The sequence below is a fragment of the Mastigoproctus giganteus genome, chromosome 4, assembly GCF_048544385.1.
Source record: "Mastigoproctus giganteus isolate SK-2022 chromosome 4, ASM4854438v1, whole genome shotgun sequence".
Taxonomy (NCBI): Eukaryota; Metazoa; Arthropoda; class Arachnida; order Uropygi; family Thelyphonidae; genus Mastigoproctus; species Mastigoproctus giganteus.
Window position 1 is genome coordinate 197,485,235 of NC_143578.1, and position 25,003 is coordinate 197,510,237.

The following is a 25,003-nucleotide window of genomic DNA, read 5'->3' on the forward strand; positions in this document are numbered from 1 at the left end:
AATTACCTCACTGTTAGGAAAGTTGGACTGGAGAAAATCAAGTTGCAAAGAGAGGAAGTTAAAGAGCTCCAAGTGATTAGTAGAATTGGGAGAAGGGTAGAGACAACAGATGAATTTGACAGAATGAGGTAGAGAGAGAGAGAGAGAGAGAGAGAGAGAGAGAGAGAGAGAGAGAGAGAGAGAGAGAGAGAAAATCAAAAGGAGGAGATTCCATATTACCAAGTCTCTGACAGGGAATATCGAAATGGACATATGCACAAGTACCACCTTTGAGGCGAAAGGAATCATACAGCGAATACTGATAACTGAAATTCTGTCAGAAAAAGTACATAGGGTTTGGCAGACTGCAAGTGGAAATGGACATCGTTGAGATTAGAATTGAGACCACGTATATTTGTGAAATGAACTAGGAAATGTCTGGGAGGTTTAGATCTTTTTTGCAGATAAGCTTACCCTATTAGTTTGACAATTCATGGTGTATTCAATAGTAAGAAAAAGTGGGGAGGGGGTTATTCTGCACGAAGTAATAAAATTTTTGGATATAGATGACTTTCATTAACCGGTGAAATACCGGTGGGGAGGGGGGGGGATGCAAAAAGACATTCTTTCAAGAATAGACAAAGTTTAGAACCTAGGAATTTGAATGGGGTTTGGGTTGTTAAGGACATATTTCTCTTTCTAGGATAACACAAACTATGGGGCACCAATTCAAAATAACGACTCGTAGTCTGTATATGCAGGTAAGAAAATTTTCCTATAATCAAAGTCAATCACTCTTTTCTTAACCAACTTCAATTAGATCAAAGTTTTGAGTAATCAACTACTGGAAAACAACTCGTCATGTGGCCTTATATATATATATATATATAGAGTTAGAGCTTATATATATATATTTAAAGGGGAATCAGATAAACTATATTTTATATATATATATATATATATATATTTTTTTTTTTTTTTTTAAAAATATATTTTCATATAAGTTAAGAAGTAGATAAAATATAAAATTAGAGAGGATTTTTATAAGCTTTGCTCCCTGTCCTAATATTTTAATACTAATACAGTATGAAATTAGAATTTTACAATAACTAGAACATCAGATTTCTAATTTTTGTTTATTTATTAGCATAATAATTTGTTTAATTGTTAACAATGCTGGAGAGATGTACTTAAATTAAGGAAGGACAGTTATAAAATGGATATAAGAAAATTTTCTTTCAGTCAAAGGGTAACTAACTGTTAGAACGACTTGCCATGTAATCTTGTAGAACTATTTTTGTTTATTTATTAGCATAATAATTTGTTTAATTGTTAACAATGCTGGAGAGATGTACTTAAATTAAGGAAGGACAGTTATAAAATGGATATAAGAAAATTTTCTTTCAGTCAAAGGGTAACTAACTGTTAGAACGACTTGCCATGTAATCTTGTAGAACTATATTTGGCAGACTGCAAGTGGAAATGGACATCGTTGAGATTAGAATTGAGACCACGTATATTTGTGAAATGAACTAGGAAATGTCTGGGAGGTTTAGATCTTTTTTGCAGATAAGCTTACCCTATTAAGCTTACCCTATAAGCTTACCCTATAGCCTGTGTAAATTCAAGGAAGAGATGAACAGATACTTGGATGAAATCAAGTGACAGGTATTAATGCCAGTGCTAAATAAACCTGGCTTCCTCACACTGTTTTACCTTTATTAATGCAAATATATAATCTTATTTTATCTTTCATAAATTGTGCCTAGAGTCAATAATGTAAGAAAGCAAGCTTATCGGCATCAGTCGAAAAAAAAAAAAAAAAAAAAAAAAGAAAAAAAAAAAAAAGCATTATTCTATAACTATCTATTCTTTTGAAAAATACATATATGAAGTTCTCATTCAAACTGCAAAATGCTTTGCCAACTTTTATTTGGAATAATTATAAGACTCAAAAATGGAATGTAAAGCAATTTGTCATCTACCATAATAAATTAAAAGTGCAAATCAAACGCACAAGGAAATTAGGCTCGTTATAAACAATATGAGATTCAGAGATTTTGGTTCAAATGGGGATTGCCATGAAGTAGAATGAAGGTACTGTACTAAACGACCATCATTTGTAGCATCTGTTAGACACAATTTATTATGAAAAATAAATTAGTTTGTTAATCTGAAAATGGTCTTTCATTAATTATGATTTACATAATTCATACAATTTTTCATTAAAACTTTGTGTATCGTGCATTTTTCACTCATTTTCCATTAGAAAGATGGTTAAGCAGAAGGCATTGTTATCAACAGGCACTGTTCATTGACAAATGTTATTAGTGGAGTCCCCCCCCGGGTTTGCTGCTGGGCCTGTTGTTTTCAATAATTATAAATGATACTGATGAAGACATATCAGGCCTAACGTCTAAGTTTGCAGATGATATGAAGGTCAGTAGAGTGGTTAATGACAGTAATCAGGGTATGCTACAGCAATAAGATCTAGATAAACTAGGCAGATGGGATGAGAAGTGGCAATTGAAGTTTACTTCATATGGGTAGTAGTAGTAATTCCAGATTAACATACAAGCTGTGTGGTACCACACTCAGGGTAGTGGCAAATAAAAAAGATCTGGGGTTAATTCTGCAGTTAGATATGAAGTTCTCTGAGCAGTGCAGCCAGTGCCAGGATAGCCCATGTGGTTTTGTCAATGATATAGAGGAATGTTTCCAGTATGGATAGGGAGGTCATTATCCTATTGTATAAGGCAATGGTTAGGCCACATCTTGATTGTTTTCAATAATTACTTAGAGGTCCGAAAGTGTCATTTTAGGAAGGACATGGATCCGTTGGAACAGGTGCAGGGAAGAGCAACAAGATTATTGAGGAGCACAAAAGGGTGCTCTTAACAGGAAAGGATTTAGTTTTGAAAACCGCAGAACTGAAGTTCTGTTCTGTTTTCTGTAGACTAGATACTTGTAAGGAGATCTGACTGGGGTGTTTAAGGCTTTGAATGGATTGAGTAAGCTCAATGCTGACTGTAACCTTTCCCTTGCTCAGACTACACATGCCGGATATAAATTGAAACCAAGGCATGATGGTTGTGGGATAGATGTATGTATGGAAATTTGTCCACACCCATTGATTATGGGCAGGTAACTGGGGATGTACTGTTTTTTTTTTGGCTGATGCTCTATAAGCTTGTTTTCTTGTATCACTTGCCACTGTTAATGTTATTCCTAATACTATAAGCCCACATTATCCTCAATTTCTGGCTTTTCAAACTCTTGGTCAATTTTTCTTAAAATTGATGAAGAGCCAATTTTAAGAAAAAGAGATATAACAGGTACAAATAAACAAATTATAAAATGCTTCTGATGTAGATATGTTACCATAACTTATACCTCCCTGACCCTGAATGGTGGGCTGAGAGTGTAAACTCTGAGAGTCTAATCAGTTGGTACACTCCAACTGTTCCAAGAAAGTCGGACAGTTGTTCACATAGTGCCTATCAGCCTCTGGTAAATCAAAATGTAAGGGGGGGGGGGGAAATACTGCATCATCATTTAGAGAAAATTGGTAGGTGTTACAATTATATTCACAAATTCCATTTCTTTTTTTTCTAATTTACACAAGGGAAAAAAGTGGCATCTATCAGACACTGTGACCAATGAAGGTAAAACAAATTAACTTATATTCTGAAAAATAGTTATATATATATATATATTTTTAGTCAAGTATACAGTTTTTGTTGCAATACATTTTACTGTCAAAATAAAAGGCAAATTTATTTTGCGATTAATTGGCGATTTACTTGTTTATATACTGTTTATGTTTTGTTCTTTTTACTAGACAAGAAAGAGTCCACTATCCGGCGTGCAGCACACATTTCATGGGTTGTCTGGGGTGGATGCTGCTCACTGGAGCGCTCATTCTCCAGGATTTTGACCTACCATCCGCCCATATCATTTTACAATACCAGAACTCCTGATTTAACGGTGTACTTTCAACAAATAAATAAAAATCTCAATTTAAAGCAAACGTAATTCTGATGACGAGTTTTGTTTTTAGTGAAATTCGATAAGAAATGAAATCAGCTATTTAAAAGAATGGAATTCCTCTCACTATAAAAATGCCTGAAAAGCTGAAAGTAAGGTAACTCAAACGAACGACAAACAAATAAAGATACCCTTATTCACCTCGGCGCTGAATAACATATCCCAAACCAAGTACAGTATCACCTAAACCTTATTCGTAATTATTGCTATACCATTTTCCGACGTAAGCATGAAGTTTTTACATTTTTTTTAATTAACCACCTATTTTATACTACAGAAGATAATACGAAATTTTACCTTCAGTGAGTAACTATAGATATTCTTTATATAAATTTGATACATATAAATTTGTTACTATGTCGAAATCTGTATACAAACAAGTAATGCTTGTCCCATCGAATAACAGCTCTGTCTGCAACTCTCATATGCTCAAAATATCGCAACTTCACCCTACCCAGAAACAAACTTTTTCGCTTCGTGAATGAACAAAACTTTCAACTAATCTTTGAGTGGGATGAAAAGGAAACAAGATCATATGAACTTTTCTTTTTTTAAAGAGTATAAAAATTCTGCTATGGTATTTAACCCTACTTTCTCGGATGAAATTTTTGAATAAAAATAGCTTGCGCGCAATACAAATATTTTTCCGCTAGGAAAATATCATCTTCAACGATGTAGTGAGTGAGATTTGCTTCGGCCTAAAATTGCTTATACTGTAACCAGTGCTTGAGTTGGGACACATAATCGGAAAGTTAATATTTAGTACCAAAAACAAGATTATATATATTATTTATTAAAAGTGTGGTTAAAGTGTATTTATCACATTCAAAGTTTGTACAGTGGATTGCCGCTCTCCCGGACTATAGGCAAGCCTCTTTCATAATTGCTGTTAAATAAGGGATCATTATTGTTAAACGTAGAATAGATTAAGAATTAAATTCTTAATGGTATTGTTATGTTTTAATCAATCGTTTCATTGTTCACACTAGTGTATGTACGTGTGAGATTTTTCTTCCAACTAAGAAAAATCTGCGGGAAGTAGCTATCCATGTGGTAGTTCTAATTACACACCCATTCTGATTTTGATATTTGGGTGCTCGAACTTGTACTTAGCAATGTTCAATCTTCACATTTAATTAAAAAACATTTTTTTTAGAAGCTTAATAACCCGATTGCTTAAAATTTATCAAAAGAAACGGCGTTTCGGCCCATTTCGAGTGCTGCTTATAACAAAGGTAATACATAATTTTGCGATTTATTCTGAACAGACGCTCCTCTGCTTTCGAGCGGGTGTGGGGGATTAATTTTTAATTTGTGGAGCCTAAACAAAATAGATATACATAGACTGGCGCTTAGGCAGATTTCAAAACACGAATTTGAGGTAATAACAGAGTACAGTATATTGACTTTAGCTGTCAGATTAACCCCTAGCGTGGGGCCCGTGAAAGGCAATATTGCAATCTATCAATTTGTGTTGTATTATTATTGCAATAATAAAGATTTCTAATATATTGTGCGTTGTAAATTAAAAGGTGCTAGCACTCCTGAAAATGGGGAAAAAGCTACTCAGCGGTCAGTTTGATGTGTGCCACTTTTATGGGGGTGGGGACGACAAAATAATATAAAACCGATTATAAGATGAAATTGTTTACATATATGTGAGTAAAATTATTACAGTACAGTGTTAGCGGATCCTGCACCCCCCCCATTGTTGACGGCAATTTTGAGGGATAAAAAGCTGTGAGTTGGGATTAAATTTGAGATTTTGCCATGATAGGAGGAGTACATTACGAAAGTCTTTCTTGTCGATAAAAAAAAAAAAAAAAAAGGGTAAACTGCAGCCATTATCAACCCACTGCAGGATGGAAGCCTCCTCAACAATTCATCTGGAGGAAAATGGACCATAATCTGCCAAGCTAATCCAATGTGGGTTGGCAGATTGACCGTATTTAGCAGTCAGGGGTTTGAACCCCGGTCTAGCATTAGCATTAGTAGAGGCATATGATGCAAGAAAGCAAGCTTATTCAGCATCAGCCAAAAAAAAAAAAAAAAAAACAACCACTACTCCCCCATTTCACCCCTCAATTCGTTCGAAATACCTGTCCAGCTGAGCCTTAAACTTATTTAGGCTATCAACTTCAACAACAAGCGATGGAAGTCTATTCCATAAACCAACTGCACGCTGGCTAAAGGCGAATTTCCGCACATCTATCCGACATCCGTCCTTCCTCAATTTGAATTTATGCCCTCTCAGGTGATTATTCTGAGCAAGAGGAAGAATCCCATCGGCATTGAGCATGCTCAAGCCATTCAAAGCCTTGTATGGCTTGAGCATTCCCCTTCCTGAATAACTCCTCATGTGTGAATGTAGATGCAAAATACTCATTTAGATTGTTAGCCACCTGAGCTGGATCCTCAACTGTTGAACCATCAACATCCAGTGGACCAATCTGATTCATCCTACTCAAAGATCATGTGCTATACCTCTATCAGATCACCTCGGCGATGCCTAGTCTCCAGGCTCTGTAATTTGCAAAACTTAAGCCTTTCTTCGTAAGAGCAACCCTTTGTTCCATTCACTAATCTTGTTGCCCTTCTCTGTACTCGTTCCAGCAGCTCTACATCCTTCTTGAAATGAGGCCTCCAGACCTGTATACAGTACTCTAGGTGTGGCCTGACCAATGCCTTATACAAGGGAATAATCACATCCCTGTCCCTGCTAGAAAAATTCCTGTATATCATTGACAAGACACCATGAGCTACTCTTGCAGCTCGTCTGCACTGCTCAGAGAACTTCATATCTGCCTGCACAATTAACCCCAGGTCCTTTTCATTCTCTACCACTGTCAGCGTAGTACCACAGAGTTGATACGTTGATCTGGGGTTACTGTTTCCCATATGTAGTACTTTACATTTGTCAATGTTAAACTTCATTTGCCACCTCTCAGCCCATCTGCTCAACCTTTCCAGATCCTGTTGCAGCAGCATAGTATCAGTAGTGTCCTTAACAACCCTGCCAACCTTTGTATCGTCTGCAAACTTGGACATTAAGCCTGATACACCATCATCAATATCATTTATAAATACAGAAAACAACAATGGACCCAACACTGAACCCTGAGGAACTCCACTAATAACATTAGTCCACGTTGAGCAGTGTCCATTGATTACCACTCTCTGTCTTCTGCCACTCAACCATCCCTTTATCCATAGCAGCAATTTGCCTCGAATGCCACACTTCTCCAATTTGTGCAGCAGTCTTCCATGCACAACAGTATCAAAAGCCTTTCTAAGATCCAAATATATAATATCAAAGTTATTCCCTGCATCCAGTTCTTTTGTGACTACATCATAGTATCCAATCAAATTGGTCAGACAAGACCTGCCCTTAACAAACCCATGCTGTGTCTGAGCTATAACTGAATTCTTGTCCAGATGATCCTGCAGTGCTTCTTTAACCAGTGCCTCCATTAATTTTCCTGGAACCGAAGTTAAACTAACAGGTCTATAATTACTTGTGTCAGCCTTTGATCCTCCTTTGTGAATTGGGGTTACATTTGCACATCTCCAGTCCATGGGTACCTCCCCTGAGTCCAAAGAAGCTCTCATAATTATGGCTAGGGGTTTGCTTACTTCCTTTGCTGCCTCCTTTAATATAACTGGATAGATCCCATCCACCCCGGGTGCCTTTTTTATGTTTATCCTCAACAATTTCTCCTCCACTTTCCTCTCAGTTATTAGAAAATCATCTAGCTCACTGCCAATGTTTACTTCACCTACGACATTCCCCTTCCTGAATAACTCCTCATGTGTGAATGTAGATGCAAAATACTCATTTAGATTGTTAGCCACCTGAGCTGGATCCTCAACTGTTGAACCATCAACATCCAGTGGACCAATCTGATTCATCCTACTCAAAGATCATGTGCTACTACACTCCTGCTCCTGACCACTTGACTACGGAGGCCAACACTTGTCGATCATGGTGTAAAATTTTCCCCAGCATGATCTGTACTTGTTGACAAGAGAGACTGTTTTTACAGGAATGGGATACACCTAAAAAGAAGGAGATGAAAGAATAATTATTGATGCTATCAAGGCACTATACACGTTGAAAAACAGGAATTCTTTATTAAGGGGGAGATGCCAGAATTTTATCAAACACCAAGGTTACGTTGGTAGTGTGGCAAAGGTACTGCTATGGATAAAGGGATGGTTGAGTGGGAGAAGATAGAGTAGTTATCAGTGGACACTGCTCTTTGTAGACTAATGTTATTAGTAGAGTCCCACAGGGTTTGATGCTGGGGCCCATTATTGTTTTGTGTTTATTAATGATATTGATGAGGATATATCAGGTTAATGTCTAAATTTGCAAATAATACAAAGTTTGGCAGGGTTTTTAATGACAGTAATGAAGGTATGCCACTGAAACAAGACAGGCAGATGGGACTGAGAAATAGCAGTTTAAGTTTAACATTGACTGATGCATATGGGTAGCAGTAATCCCAGATTAATGTACCAACTGTGTGGTTCTACACTTGGGGTAGTGTAAAATTAAAAAGATGTAGGGGTAATTGTGCAGTCATATATGAAGTTCTTGGAGTAGTGCAGACAGGCTGTGAGGACAGCTCAAGGGGTTTTGTCAATGATATTACAGAAATTTTGCTAGAAGGGATGAGGGGGTGATTATCCCATTTACAAGGCAATGGTCAGACCACATCGTGAATACTGTATACAGTTTAGAGGCCTCATTTTAGGAAGGATGTAGTGCTCTGAAATGGGTATTGAGAAGGGCACGAGATTGGTGAGGGAACAAAGCAGTGCTCTTACAAAGAAAGGCTTCAGTTCTGCAAATTGCAGCATCCGGAGACTAGGCATCTGTGAGGTGATCTGACTGAGGTGTTTAACGCTTTGAATGGCTTTAATAAACTCACTGTTGATGGGATTCTCCCACTTGCTCAGATTATACAGGTGATATAAATTTAAATTGAAGGATGGTTGCAGAATAATGTGCAGCTTGCTTTCAGCCAATGGGTGATTGATTGCTGCAACAAGCTTGCATCCATTATTGTGGAAGTGAATAGTTTAAATGATTTCAAGGAAGAACTAGACAAAACTATTTGAAGGGATTTTTTTTTTTTTTGGTCAATGCAGTATAATCTTGCTTTTTACATTGTTAATACTAATACTAACTTCTATTTTTGGGGGGGGGGACTAATAGTTTAACAGCAGCTGCAATTGCAGGCAAGACTGATTATTGCAATGCTTTAATTGGGAAATGCAGCAACCTGGAGAGCAAGGTGTGGGAGTGTTTCTAGGCCTACTGGGGATTTTCATGAGACAAGTGGTTACTAATGTTAAGGTTACTAAGAGCAAAAATGGGCACACATATATCTGCATTTACACTAATGCTAGGAGCATAGTAAATGAATTTGAGGTATTGGTTAAGTCATAAAATGCACACATTATAGGTGTAAGAGAAACTCTGATATTGAGGATGTGGATTTTTAGTATGGTGATTATAATGCATATAGAAAGGACAGACATGACAGGGGATGGAAAGTTACAATTTTGGTTAAGAAATACTGAGTCCAAAGCAATTCAATCAGTAGGCACTGTCCAGTGTAACATTAAGTCAGTTGAGTGTAACATAAACACTGGAAAACAAAGATGAGAATATGAGTCTCTTATGGGCCAAATGACTGTGAAGAGTATAATGAACACCTGTATAGACAAATAGTGGGCCAGCAAATCAGAATGTCTTATCATGGGTGATTTTAATTATCCATCGATTGGAACTCGTGTTAGGACCATAGTAAATAAATCATGAATTTGTATCTTGCTCAGTATCAGAACATTTCTAGATCTGCTAAATGACATCCCTTTGTTAGGACGAGAGAAAGCCGCATCCTTGGTCTGGTTTATCAGCAGTGATTCCTCATGTATTAAGAACCTTTAGGTAGCTGTAAATGTAGTATATCGATAGGGGGTTTATTCAGAAAAAATAACAACTTTAAAGGGCAAAGGGGGATTTTTTTTTTTTTTTTTTGTAAAGGTCATTTTAATGGGATCGGGCATTTTCTTTTCAGTAGAGCCAACTGATGTTTATTAAAAGTGTAAATGGCAAATGGGAAGTGTTCAAGAAGATAATCATGGAGGCCACTAAGCATTTTATATGAGAGATATTGTTCAGGGTTTAGACCAAAATGGATGTTAGATGAACTTATGAGCTTGGTAGCAGGGAAGAAAAATGCATGGGATGATAAGCCTTTGGCTAACTAAAAGTGGAAAGAAAAACAGCACTAAATTCTTTGCATATGTTAACACTAGAAGGAATGATTTAAGCCACTGGTTATAAGCGGCAAAACTGCTGAGTATCCTATACAGATTGCTGATAAACTGAATAAATATTTTGCATCTACATTCACACATGAAGTTTCTAGAGACAGGGTTAGCAGAAATCTATCTACTATGGACTCAGAGTTAAGTAGTTCTATAATAATGGAAAGGAAGCTCGAAGAGGAACTGCTGCAGCTGAAGCTAAACAAAGTACCTGGATTGTGAAAATTTACAAGTTTTTTTATGATTGGATTGGAATCTATCCAATCATATTTCAAAAAAAAAAAAGAAGCTGCAAAAAGAGGTAGTTAAATCCCTGGTCATTATAATCAGAACAATCCTAGATTCAGACATGCAAATATATCTCATATTCATTGTTTGAAGGATAAAGTGGAAATTACGGATCTGCAAGTTTGCCCTCTGTAAAATAATGGAACTAATATTTAAAGAAGTAATGCAAAATCATCTCGATAGGCAAAAAAAAAAAAAAAGCAATCACAGCATTGGCTTGTTAAAGGAAAATCATGCCTGACTGATCTGATCAGTTAGTATGAGATTGTCAAAAATGAACGGGATGCAGAGAATACTGTACCACATGTGATTCAATTTGTACAAATGGGAACGCTGTTGCATTGGAGAAACATTACTAACGGATACTATTATGGATAAAGGAATAATCAAGTAGTATGAGACAGAGTGGTTATAAATGGCTACTGCTTTTCTTGGACTAAAGTGATGAGTAGGGTACCACAAGGGTCAGTGTTTTGGTCCTTACTGTTTTCAGTATTTATTAATGATGTTGATGTAGATCAGCGTTCCTCAACCTTTTTTAATTATTGCCCCTTAAAAGGCTTTTTTTAGACAATTTTTTTTTCCTAATTGGCCCCATGAAATTTTAAACAAGAAAATACTCTATACTTACTCTTTTTATTCAATGGGATCTCTGAGCCTGATGCTTCTTAGCTAAAAGGTCATTGTTTGGTATGATATTAGTAAGTTTAATTCTAATGTCTCCTCTTGAACATATATCAATTCTGTTTCTTTCCTTTAATATTTTATTTACTGAACTAAAACCACTTTCAATCATATAAGACATTGGAAAACAAAGAAGTACTTTGGCCATTTCAGACCACATTGTTGGATAAAATTTAGTTGTTATTGATCCCCACAACTCAACCATTCCACCTTTTTCAAATTTACATTTGCATTCTCTATTACATTTTAATTCAATGAGTTCTTGAATTTCTTCACTAGTAGACCCAGGCATCACATCCAATTGGATCTAACATCCATGGCTTCACTTCAAAAGAAAATAAATCTGAAAATCTATTTTTCATTTCACCTTTTAAAGAACACAAATGATCTGAATAATTCTTAAGACCATTCTTGGTGAGAGACTCATTGATTTCAGCTAACTCCTGCATACCACGAAATTGTTTTTTCATTAAATTGCTTTCAAATATTACAATTATTTCAGTGAAGGCTTTTAATACGCATTTGCAGTTTATCATCATAATTAATTTCTCTTGAAGCTGAAGTGATACTTCATTAAGTTTTCAAAAAATTCAAGCCATATAGTATATGTTGTTTTTGTGTTTGCTGATCTCCTTTGCCAAATCTCTGTCCTTTTTTTTTCTAAAAAACTAATTATCATATCAAAACAGGTTTTACAAACCTTGGTAGACAGTTTCCTTTAGAAAGCCATCTGACTTTTATATGTAAAAGCCTTTTCAAAATTATCTGAAAAGGCAAAATTATCTGAAAAGGCAATCATGTTTCCTATGTGACTTTATTTTATTGAGGGTTTTAATAAATATACAGAGAGATTGATAAAGAACAGGACTAATATTTTTTGCAACCATATGATTTTGGTTCACAATGCAGTGTATTGCAAGAACTTTGGAATATATTTCCTTTAGGTGGGCTATAAAACCTTTGTCTTCCAACCATGGAGGTAGCACCATCAGTGGTGCAGGACACCAATTTTTCCACTGGTATTTGTTTTTTATCAAACCATGTTTTTACAGCAGCAAAAATGGATGCTCCAGAACAGTCAGTTTCTATAGATTTTACAAACAACATCTCTTCTTGCAATTTACAATCATAGTCGAAATAATGAACGTATAACATTAGAAGGGCTTTATTGTCAGTATCAGTGGATTTATCAATCTGAATAGAAAATTTTCTTGTTTTTAGTTTGTCAATTAGCTGCTCTGCAGTGCAAGGTTGACTTCAGGGGAAATTGAGCAATGCTGCTGCACAGGGCACCAAAATTTACAGGGCCCAAAATGCCACACAAATTCAACGATTTTTCTGTAAATCTCGTGTCACGATATGAAGTCAATCTTATGTTCCGATTCCAATTTCAGTTATTGTGCATTCGAATGAATAATTTTATTTGAATGCATGATAACTCAAAATTTGAACGATAGGCTCCGAAGTTGGAGAGGGCACACCAAAAAATCTTGCACAGGGTGCTGATAAACCTGGTGCTGGTTCTGCTTCAATGTTAACTGACATCTCATCGATTTGAATCATAGCTCAATGGCAATGCTTTTAAAATACTGGAAGGGTTTAGATGCATTACTTTTCAAATTACAGTGTCTAATGTGGGTCGTATAACATTCTCAGCAACTGTATGATCACTACCAGTTTTTGCGATGATTTCTGCAATTTTATAAGATGCAGTCATTCCATCATCATTTGTATGTGTGTTGTTCTTAAATAAGGAAGCAACAATACTGGGTTGACATGTGTGGATGATTACGAGACAACAGTCTTGTGACTGCCGAAATGCCAATAGATGAAATTTATTGAAGCTGTTGGAGACAGACAGGCTTTCGAAGATGAGACCGAGGAACAAGACTGTGGTGAGTGTCCATTTAATATAGTGTTAAGTGCAGAGGTGCAAACTTCTTTAAAAACTCTTTCTTTGTTTTATAAAACCAGTGACATCGATTACGAAATTCTTATTTTCAGTAAAATGAGAATTTTACTGAAAAACATCTAAATTTATGAGCTTTTCACCTTAAATGTGAAAAGCTCATAAATTTCACCTTAAAAGAAATTTGAAAAAATAAAAAAATATATCAAGAATTTTTAATAATGATGTTGTTGTTGTTATTTGGTTTTTAGAAGCATTAGCAACTAAGGCCATATTGCTCCGGGGATATGCGGTGATCATTCCCTGACCTTTCAGCATCCTTCGTATTTGGTGGTCACGGGCTTGAACCCCAGTCTAATCAAGAAGTGTGTGCTACGCACTGCTGCTCCTGACACCTAGCTATGGAGACACCAATGCATATATTTTCATTAAAAATGAACTGTTGCTGTTTTTATTAGAAAATTAGCTTAGATAATGCAGAGAAGATATTATTCCTGTTGAAGAATTTCTGCATTATAATAAATTTTCTTTTTCAAGTTGATACAGAATTGGCATATACAGGGTGATTCACTACCAGTGTGACAAACTTGCAGGAGGTGTAGGGGGCACAAAGACGAATCGGAATCACCTAGCATTGCAGGATCCGAAATGCCTTCGTCATGTGGTAGAGGACGTTGAACGGGAGATCGCATGAACAGCGATCCCGCTGGAAGTCAGCATTTGCAAACCGTTTCTGTTGAAGAAACCAAGTAGCAAAAGTCCTCCGGAGTGGATAATCCGCAGGCTCCAATGATTGGACGTGTTGCAGATGGTATGAACTCATTTGGTTTGTTGACAGTATCCTCCATACGGTGGATTGGGAAATACCCAATCGTTGGCCTATCGCTTGAGTACTCGTACTCGGATTGCCTTCTGCAAGACGTAGGACATTCTCCTCATTGTCTGGCGTTCTCGTCGTTCGCTCTCGATTCATGGTACCTCTCATGAAAAAACCAGTCTCACGTAACCTTCTGTGCACACGTGCGAAAATCGTATGATGCGGAGCACGCCTGTGCTGGAAACGTTCCTGGTACAAGCGCAGAGCGGCACACCCATTACAGTCTTCAGCTCCATACGTATGGTGCATGTCGGCCAGTTCAACGTTTGAATACTCATCCATCCTACTGCCTCGGGAACCAGTTTGCAAATGCTGACTTCCAGCGGGATCGCTGTTCACGCGACCTCCCGTTCAACGTCCTCTACCGCATGACGAAGGCATTTCGGACCCTGCAATGCTATGTGATTCCGATTCGTCTTTGTGTCCCCTACACCTCCTGCAAGGTTGTCGCACTGGTAGTGAATCACCCTATATATGAGAAATGATATTAAACGATCTGTTTTATTTTATTATAGGTGCTTCAGAATTTTCTTTTAAATGAAACTTCTGGAAAATTAAAGGCATGGCAAAACGACCTGAGGATTTTAACTTTCCAAACACGTCGATTGAAAGGATTTTAAAAGAGGCTGTAAGTTGCTTTTTTCATTAAGCATGTACAAAAATAGCATTTCTGCTTTTCATTGACAAAAATTAGAAATAATTTTTTATATGTTCTTGAAAATAGCAGAAGGTATATTTAATCGATGATAACATTATGATCTCTTTGAAGTTTTATGATAGTTTATAATAGCTAGCTTCCATTTTTTGAGGTGGAGCAGTCCCCAAAGCAATTAATAGTACAGTCTGTTCTTGTATAGCACGAGTTTACACTAAATTAATTCGCTTATCCATCATTCGCCTGTGTTTGCAAGAAATGGCAGTCGAAAGTGCCAGAATCACTCCAACTGAATGCAATACAATAGGAATGAAGAGAAGATTCTGAAAATTTATTTGTTTTTTATAGGATTGAAGATTTCATGAAGGGGAAACACATTTCACCATAATAACGTAAAAACCCACAGAATTCCAGCTATCAGTATTATCACATTATGCAATTAGATTGAGTTTACTACCCGTTTATGGCAGATTCCACTAGCAGGAAACCCCAGTACACTGGGAACTGCAAATTGTTTTTATTGTTTTATGTTAGTAACCTCCAGAAATGTGCTTTAGTAAAATCTGAGCTCATGTGGTGATAGTGTGTTTCCTCCTTTACTGCATTGTTTATTTAGTTGCTACATGGGCACTGTGCTGTTTATGTATCTAGCTTGCCTCCTCATTTTTGTTCTTTTTATACTTTTGTTCTATTCCCTAAAATGAGTAAAATACTTGAAAAAAGTGTGAAAAGGAAGCATCCTGGTGAAGGTACAGTCAGTTCTGTTATAATGTGCATTTTGGCAATGCGAATTTGCTCCAACATGACTGATATATTAGGGAACAATGCAGGTATAACGCGATTTTGTCATCAAGTAACTTCAGGTGAATGCAAAACTCGGCGCCAAGCTGAACATAGCGACCTGCGCAGCAATACATACAAGTTTACGAAGCTTAAAAAATGTGAAATGTATGAGAGCTATATTTCCCATTTACTGTAGTTAAATTGGTTGAAGACACACTGTTGTCATACCCTGTATTCACAAGATATTGTAAGCCGACTCATGTTTTCAGGAGCTCACATTTTTCAGTTTGAACAGAAATTTTGTGAAGCGTGATAGTGTGAGCAGAGGATACATTTCTGGAGGTCATTATTTTAAAACAATAAAAACAATTTGCAGTTAGTGCAATCTAATTATAAACAGGTAGTAAACTCGATCTTATTACATTTGCGATAATATCAATAGCTGGAATTGTGTGGGTTTTTACGTTATTATGGTTGAAATGTGTGTCCCCTTCACTGAAATCTTCAATCATATATGAAAAAAAAAAAAAAAAAAAAAAAAAGTTTTCAGAATCTTCTCTTCATTCCTGTTTTTAAAGCTTCCTATTTTTAATGTGCGAAATTGTTTCTGCATATCTCACTTGTGCAATTTTTGCGTGTCATGTTTGTCATTGATTGCTTTTCTTTTTTATTGTTTTAAATTTTGCAATCCAAAAAAAAAAAAAAAAAGATTTACTATGGTGCTATTTTTACTGTAATATTTATTTATTTATTTATTTATTAGAAATTTAATATGCTTAAACCTTTGTTAGCAATTGTATTGGATTTCTAACTTTTTTTTAGTGTTTTACTTACCATACTGAACATTTTTTTTTTTTTGAGTGCTCTGCCCCTATCTCCATTTTTCTCATAAGCCTTGTTATTTTTAATGTGCGAAACCATAACGTGGAGATTTTTATGAACATATGTACCATATTACAGCAGAAGTGACTGTACTACAGATTCAGAGAGGGAGAAAGAAAAGCAATATCGGTAGAGGAGAAATACGAAATTGTGAAACACTTTGAGCAGAATGAAAGAACATGTGATATTGTGCATGCTACAGGCCTAAATGAGGCAACGCCGAGAACAATTAGAAGGAATGCAGAAAAATTAAAAGCAACTTTCATAGCAGGAACAACTCAAAGTGTAACAAAATCCATTAGACCAAGAGATTAGGATTTTTTAGGGCATTAGCATTAGTTGAGGCATATGATGTAAGAAAGCAAGCTTATACAGCATCGGCCAACAAAAAACTTCCCATTTCACCCATCCGGTCACTCCAAATGTTTCTCTAGTTCAGCCTTAAATTTATTTAAGCTATCAACTTCCACAACAACAACAACAACAACAACAACAACAAAAGATGAAAATCTGTTCTAGCAATCAACCACTTACTGGCTAAAGACAAATTTCTGCACATCTATTATTTACTTTCTTTCCTCAATTTGAATCTATGCCCCTTCAGGTTCTTAATCTGAGCAAGTGGATGTATCCCATCAGCAATGATCCTGCTCAAACCATTCAAGGCCTTATACACCTCAATCAGATCACCTTGCAGGTGTCTAGTCTCCAGATGCTGCAACTTGCAGAACTTAAGCTTCTCTTGTCCTCTCACCAATCTTGTTGCCTTTCTCTGTATTCATTCTAGCAACTCTACATCTTTCTAAAATGAGGCCTCCAGACCTGTATACAGTACTCTAGGTGTGGCCTCACCATTGCCTTATACAAAGGGATAATCACCTCCTTGTCTCTGCTGGCAAAATTCCTATATGTCATTGATAAAACTCCATGACTTGCTCTAGCAGCTCAGCTGCACTACTCAGAGAACTTCATATCTGACAGCACAATTACCCCCAGCTCTTTTTCATTCTCCATCACCCTGAGTGTAGTACCACACAGTTGGTACACTTCTCTTGCGTTACTGCTCCCCATAACAGTATTTTGAATTTGTCAATGTTAAACTTCAGTTGCCACTTCTCAGCCCACCTGCCTAACTTTTCTAGATCCTGTTGCAGTAGCATACTGTCTTTACTGTCATTAACAACTCTGCCAACCTTTGTATCATCTGCAAACGTGGACATTAAGCCTGATATACTTTCATCGATATCATTGATAAATACACAAAACAACAATAGGCCAAGCACCGAACCCTGGAGGACTCCACCAATATGAAGTCTAACATTGACAAATGTAAAGTACTACATATGGGAAGAAGTAACCCCCGAGTACTGTATCAACTCTGTGGTACTTCACTGACATTGGTAGAGAATGAAAAGGACCTAGGAGTAATTGTGCAGGAGCAGATATGAAGTTCTCTGAGCAGTGCAGAGGGGCTGCAAGAGTAGTTCATGGTGTCTTGTCAATGATATACAGGATTTTTTCTAGCAGGTATAAGGAAGTGATTATCCCCTTGTATAAGGCAATGGTCAAGCCACACCTTGAGTACTCTATACAGGTCTGGAGGCCTCATTTTAAGAAGCATGTAGAGCTGTTGGAATGAGTACAGAGAAGGGCAACAAGATTAGTGAATGGAACAAAGGGTTGCTCTTACAAAGAAAGGCTTAAGTTTTGCAAATTACAGTGTCTGTAGAGTAGGCACCTATGAGGTGATTAAAGAGGTGTATAAAGCCTTGAATGGTTTGAGCATGCTCAATGTTGATGGGATTCGTCCTCTTGCTCAGAATTAATAAACTGAGAGGGCATAAATTCCAATTGAGGAAAGACAGTTGTAGGATAGATGTGCGGAAGTCTGCCTTTAGCCAGCGAGTGGTTGATTGCTGGAACAAACTTCCATCTGTCGTAGAAGTTGATAGCTTAAATCGATTCAAGGCAGAACTTGACAAACATCTGGAGCGAGTGAAGGGGTGAAATAAGGATTTTTTTTTTCCCCCTTTGGCTGATGCCATATAAGCTTGCTTTCTTGCATCATGTGCCTTTGATAATGCTAATAAGATTAGTCCACATATAGCAGTGTCCATTTATTACCACTCTCTGCCATCTCTTATCCATTTATCCATTGCAGCAACTTGCCCTTAATGCCATAATGCTCCAATTTGCACAGCAGTCTTTGTGTGCAATGGTATCAAAAGCTTTCCTGAAATCCAAGTATATGATATCAAAATTATTTTTTGCATCCAGTTCCTTTGTGACCACATCGTTGTATCCAATCAGATTGGTCAGACAAGAGTTCACCTTAACAAACCCATGTTAAGGTTTTAAACTCTTGTCTAGGTGAACCTTGCATCACTTCTTTAACCAGTGACTCTATTATTTTCCCCAGAACAGAAGTTACACTAACTGGTCTATAATTACTTGTGTCACCCTTTGAACCACCCCCTTTGTGAATTGGGGATCCTTTTTCACATCTCCAGCGCTCATAATTATGACTAAGGGTTTGCTAATTCCCTCGCTGCCTCCTTCAATATAACTGGATAGATTCCATCCACCCCAGGTGCCTTTTTTATGTTTAAATTCAATAATTTCTCCTCCTCTTTACTCTCCATTACAAAATCGCAGCTCCCTGTTAAGAGTTTAGTAAACCTTACAGAATTCCTCACATTTGGATGTAGATGCAAAATACTCATTGTTTGTCAGCTATCTGATGAGGATCATCAACAGTCTAACCACCAATCAAGTGGACCATCAAGTGGACCAATCTAATTCATCCCTTCCATCTAGAATTTACATAAGTAAAGAAATCTTTGTTCTTTTTCTTTGCGTCCTTTGTCAAGGATTTCTCATAATCAGCCTTTGTGATTTGATTACAGACTAGCTTATATTTGCCTTAGGCTTCTGTGTTACCTAATAATCTATATGCATCCCATGCATTTTTCTTCTCTGCCACGAGCCTTAGTTAACCTGACATCCATTTAGGTCTAAATCTTGAACAATATTGATTAGTTGGTATGAAAAGCCTAGTAGCTTCTAATATTAATTCCTTGAAGGCTTCCCATTTAGAATTCACTGTTTTTAACATCATCACTTGATCCCACTGTATTGAATTTAAAAACTGCTTGAGACCACTATAGTCACTACGAAAACAAAAACCCTTCCCTTTACCCTTGATAGCAGTTACATCTTTAAGTAAATCCGACATCAGTACACTGTGATCTCTGTCACCTAGTGGTTCCTTTATCTGCAAATTCTTAATGCATGAATAATCACTGCTGACAATCAGATCAGTAGTATTACCCCCTCTGGTTGCCCCTCAAACATGTTGCTGTAGAAAACTATCCTTAAATAAATCCACAAAATCTTGCTATCGTCCGAGTGACCAATCCACAAGTTCCAGTCAATATCTGGAAGGTTAAAATCCCCCATTACAAAACATTCTGATTACTGGCCCACTCTATTTCTCTTCACAATTGTTCGTTGTACTCATCAGAGTCATTAGGCCTTTAACACACTCCTACTCTCATTTTCCCTTTCCCAGTGTTTATGTCACACCAAACTGACTTAACATTGCATTATCCACCCATGTCAACTGGATGCACTTCCTTAGATTTTGTTTCTTGACTAACATCATAACCCCTCTTCCCTTCCTACCTTGTCTATCCTTTCTGTACACATTATACTCCCCAAATTCCAATTCTGCACTGGTTATACCTGTGTGACACCATGTCTCTGATATCCCAACAATATCTCTCTTTGATGTCTTGATTAGCACTCAAATTCATCAAATTTATTTGCTATACTTTTAGCATTGGTGTACATGCAAGTATACGTGCACCTGTTCTTACTCTTAATACCTTAACATAGCCCATGTATTTACTTGGAACGTAACTTAGATGGGACTTGTGTTGTCTGTTTGGATAGAAGATCAAACAAAGAAGAGATAAGGAACAAGTTTGCTTAAGTAAAAAACAAAAGCATTAGCAATACTTGAAGACCTCAGAAATAAAGCTGAAACCCTCAAGAAGTGCCTCTCCTTACTGCCAGTAGTAGTTGGTTTTATAATTTCAAGAAACATCATGCTTACCATTATGAGAAATTATCAAGTGGAGCTGTGAGTGCAGATGAAGAAGGAGCAAAGGCATTTCCTCCAATACTGAAAAATCTAGTTGAGGAAGAGGGCTATGCACTGGACCAAATTGTCAACTTTGAAGAAACTGGACTATATTGGAAAAAATTGTCATCACGAACATACATCTCAAGAGAGGAAGCACCGGCTCCAGGCTTGAAGGCTGCTAAGGATAGATTGACTGTTATGTCAGGAGCAAATGCAAGTAGTGACTTGAAACTGAAGCCTGTTGTTGTTTATCATGCAGCCAATCCATGAGCATTAAAATGGATCGTAAGGTCTACCCTGGGTGTTTACTTTAGGAGCAGCAGAAGAGGGTGGATTACAAGGCAGATCGTCACTGATCTTCTACTAGATGTGTTTGAGGATGTGTTTCAAACATACTTCAAAAAGAAAAATTTGGATTTTAAGATTTTAATTGTTTTGGACAATGCACCAAGTCACCCTCTTACTGAACTGTCACGAAACATCAAAATCCTGTTTTTGTCCCCTAACGCATCTCTTATCCAGCCACTTGACCAAGGAGTAAATGCTGCTTTTAAGCACTATTACACAAGATCACATTTAAGATGTTGATAGCAGCAACAGAGGGCAAAAATGCACCAACAATTATGGAGGCATAAAGAATGCATTCAATGTAAGGAATGCAATTTACATAATTGTGTGGAGGCTTGGAACGAAGTTACCGAAGAATGCTTACATGGTATTTGGCAGCCAGCCTCTTTTACCAGATTTTATTCATGATTTTAAAGACTTTGATCCTGTAAAGGAGCTTCCTAAATTAAAAGCACATTGTGTTGTTCTCACAAAGCAGGTTGGCATTGAGGAATTGGAGGAAGAAGACTTAGAAGAGTTGCTTCAGTCCCATTAAGGAGAACTTACAACTGAAGAACTGCAACAGTTCTTCTTGTTGCTGGAGGGCAGATGGAAGGTGGGGAAGAAGATGAAGGTGAATTCCTGCAAGCTACCATAAAACAGCTTTCTACTTCAGAGTTATATTAAGTTTTGAATTCATTTGAGAAAAGTATGCAATGGCTAGAAGATAACAATTACACAGGCAAATTACAATGCAGAAAGAAGCAGAAGAGCACTTCATAGAATTCGATCTGCTTTGGAGCCATATAAGCAGCTGCTTTGTGAAAGAAGGAAGATAGCAAAACAACAGAAACTAGTTCTTTTTTTTTTTATGAAACACCCAAGAAAGAGACAGAAAATGAGCCACAGCCCTGTGGTTCTGGTGTGACCCCATTTCGTCCAAAGTCATCATCTGCATCTCCTCCACCTCCCAGTTCTGATAATGATGACACCACTTTCCCCATAATTCCGCTGCTTCAGCCCTTTCTCATGCCCTTTCCCTCTAGCTGTCTTCATTTATTTTTAAGGTAGGAATCTAAATTCAAATGATTAAATTATTAATTTTGTATTTTTCAACTGTGTAAGTGTTTTATTACGATTATCTGTTGTGTTTGGTAATGTTTTGGTTATAAATGTGTTCAATCTTGGGTGGTCAGCACCTAACCTTGTTTTTCCCATAAGGCCTGTTATTTACATTGCATGATTTTACATTGTACGAGGAGTTTCTTGAACACAACTATCATGTTATATTATATAATATAACATGCCTGACTGTATTTCAAAGCTTGGGATAAAATCCATTACAATTAGCATTTATAGGTTAGTTTTTTACATGGTTTAAATTTTATGCAGTTGGCTAATTGTGAATTTTTTTTTTTTAAACACCTACTAATTTACTTACACAATACAGTGTTGCAGCCACATGGACTAAATCATCTCTGATATAAAGCACTTAAGACTGTACCCAGATCAGTTATGACTTTAAACAATGATGCATATGCATGTTTCTGAAATAAGTTAAATTCTCTTTAGGTTGAGGACCACTGGTTTGAAGAGTCACTTTCATTGTACTGTACTCTGGTCATCACTTCAGTAACATAAACTGCCTTCCTGGTGGGACTGTTTATTTGTTGTGTAAACACTTCTCTTCCCTGGTGCACAAAGCTGTTAATTTTATAAATGCATGAACAAAATTATTAGTGATGCCTGTCATGTGACATCTAGAACTAGTCTGAGTGAGAACATGATTTTGGAAGTATATTTTATTTAGGTCATGAGACGTGTCAATATTTCAATGAACAGGCAAATAGCAACCTAAACTATTCAGAAAGAAAGACAAAATTCTTTTCAAATGGTATTAATCTCATGTTGTAAGACTATAGCAAGAGAATTTCATGTCTGACTGCACAATTACCCCCAGGTCTTTTTCATTCTCAACTGTACTGAGTGTAGCACCACACTGTTGGTACGTTACTCTGTGGTTACTGCTATCCATATACAGCACTTTGCATTTGTCGATGTTAAACTTCAGTTCTTAGCCCATATACCCTATTTTCCTAGATCTTGTTGTAGTAGTTTACTCTGATGACCAGTGTTCCCTCTAATTTTTCTTATAGCTGTGTGGTGCAGAAATGCACCCGAGTAAAAAAATTTCAGACAAGATTAAATATGTGCAATATTTTTACAAATTGTTTTAATTATAAGTAGGGACATACATAATAATAAAAAAAATGTTAACAAGAAATTTACACTTTACAGTTAGTTTATTTTTCTTGGAATTTTTTTCTTCTGTTCTTTGTAGAAGTCCATACTTTGTAGACATCATCTACATTTATTGTTGCACCATTAGCTAAATGCAGTTTTATTCTCATAAGGTCACTTATACAATCTTCATGTATTCTATTTCGATTTTTTGTTTTAATTGAATTCATTGAGGCCCCGGAGAGGGCGCTGATTCTCTTTAAAAATTACAGCTGTGAGTTGCAGGCTCCGAAAAAATGATAAAGTGTTTGCCTTTTTATTTACATAATTGTTATTTTATACTGCAATTAATACGTAGTCTTATAGTTATAGTTACGCTGGTTATTTTTATTTTAATTTAGATAAACAGTTTTTGTAGATATACGTAATACTTAATATATGTAAAACCGTTACTTCGTTCGAATCTTGCATCCATTCTTTTTGTATATAGTGGTAGGGAATTCAAATTTTTAATTGAGGTAGTTAAGTAGCTCTAACGTATAATTTATAGAGTAATACGCTTCACTGTTTCTATTAGATAGCGTAGTATTGACATTTAATTAATTTAATTTATTGATTTTATTAATTTAAAGTATCATGCCCCAAACTAGAGCAGCAAAGCAACGGGCACAAAGTGGCAGGAGTGCTGTGACTCGGGGGAGAACTGAGGGGGGTGATTCTCCAACGGATCAGAGCCTAAAAAATGTGCAACTTGTGAAATGTTTGCCGAACTCTCTGGAATGGAACATGATATTGCCATGGGGGATGTCTTTGTGTGTGCGCAGTGTAAGGAGTGTAAGGAAATCAGGCGACAACTCAGCTATGGGCCTATATGAGATTTGAAGGACAGGGTGGATGCCCTCGAAAGATCTAAATTGAGGGGCCCATCAGGCTCTCAGCTGCCCACATCAACGCCACAGCTTGCACTTGGTCATCACGCAACACAGTGGCAATCCCCAAAGCAGAATGCGCTGGTCCCACAGAAACTAGTAGTGATTGGTGACTCTATTGTCAGGGAAACGGGAAACATGCTTTGTAAAAAGGATAGGTGGAACACGACCAGGGTATGCCTGCCAGGGGCAAAGGTTGATGACGTTGTAGAGTGGATATCATCTTTTAAGGGCACAAAAGGTGATATAGTTGTACACGTTGGCACTAATGATATTAGGAGTAGGAGACCGGCAGAATTACTTAACAAGTACAGGTCACTGTTGAACAAAAGCTGAGAATTAGGGTTGAATTTGAAAGTGTCTGCAATTCTGCCCAGACACGATAGAAGGGATTATATGATGAGAGCCTTGTCGATCAGTTTTGGCCCTGAAAAGAATGTGCAAGGCTCAAGGGGTAGAATTTTTTTCAGCCTGGACTGTACTTGTTAACAGGAGAGACTGCTTCTATAGGGATGGAATACACTTAAATAGAAAGAGTGCAAGAATATTTGCTGAAGATATCGAGGCAGAGTTAGGTGGGTCGGAAAACTGATAGCTTGGGGGATACAAGGACTAATAGTTTAACAGTAGCCGTAGGCAGAGGTGAAGGTAATTCTTGCACAACTTATATTAGAATAAGTAGCGACCTGGACCGTGGGGTGTTGGGGGTTTCAGGGGCGAATGGCAGTCATCCTGAAATAGGTGTGTATATGGGATGTGTTAGGGTAACTAGGAATAGGAGTAGGAGCATGTATGCTTGCATGTATACCAATGCTAGAAGTATAGTAAATAAATTTGATGAATTTGAAGTGCTGGTCAAGACATCAAAGGTGGATATTGTTGGGATAGCAGAGACGTGGTGTCACACAGATAT

The 25,003-nt window shown here is 36.9% G+C and overlaps 2 protein-coding genes across 4 annotated transcripts in view; one reads left to right on the top strand and one right to left on the bottom strand.

The window, feature by feature from the left end:
* LOC150087311 (casein kinase II subunit beta-like) overlaps positions 1–4,414 on the bottom strand; it is a 98,984-nt gene extending 94,570 nt beyond the window's left edge. For both annotated transcript variants that reach the window (XM_090371979.1, XM_090371980.1), the window contains exon 1: positions 4,324–4,414. The gene's annotated coding sequence lies outside the window, so the exon portion shown is untranslated. The remainder of the gene's footprint in view (positions 1–4,323) is intronic.
* A 277-nt stretch (positions 4,415–4,691) lies between these two features.
* The window catches only part of LOC150087312 (DNA polymerase epsilon subunit 3-like), a 53,095-nt gene continuing 32,783 nt past the window's right edge, over positions 4,692–25,003 (top strand). Inside the window, exons 1-2 of one of the 2 annotated variants that reach the window (XM_090371981.1) lie at positions 4,692–4,892; positions 14,642–14,754. In XM_090371981.1, the coding sequence (XP_090228107.1) occupies positions 14,689–14,754 (66 nt within the window). In that variant the 5' untranslated portion in view covers positions 4,692–4,892; positions 14,642–14,688. Of the gene's footprint in view, positions 4,893–5,327; positions 5,408–14,641; positions 14,755–25,003 lie in introns of those variants that run through there. The other variant, XM_090371982.1, reaches the window with a different exon arrangement.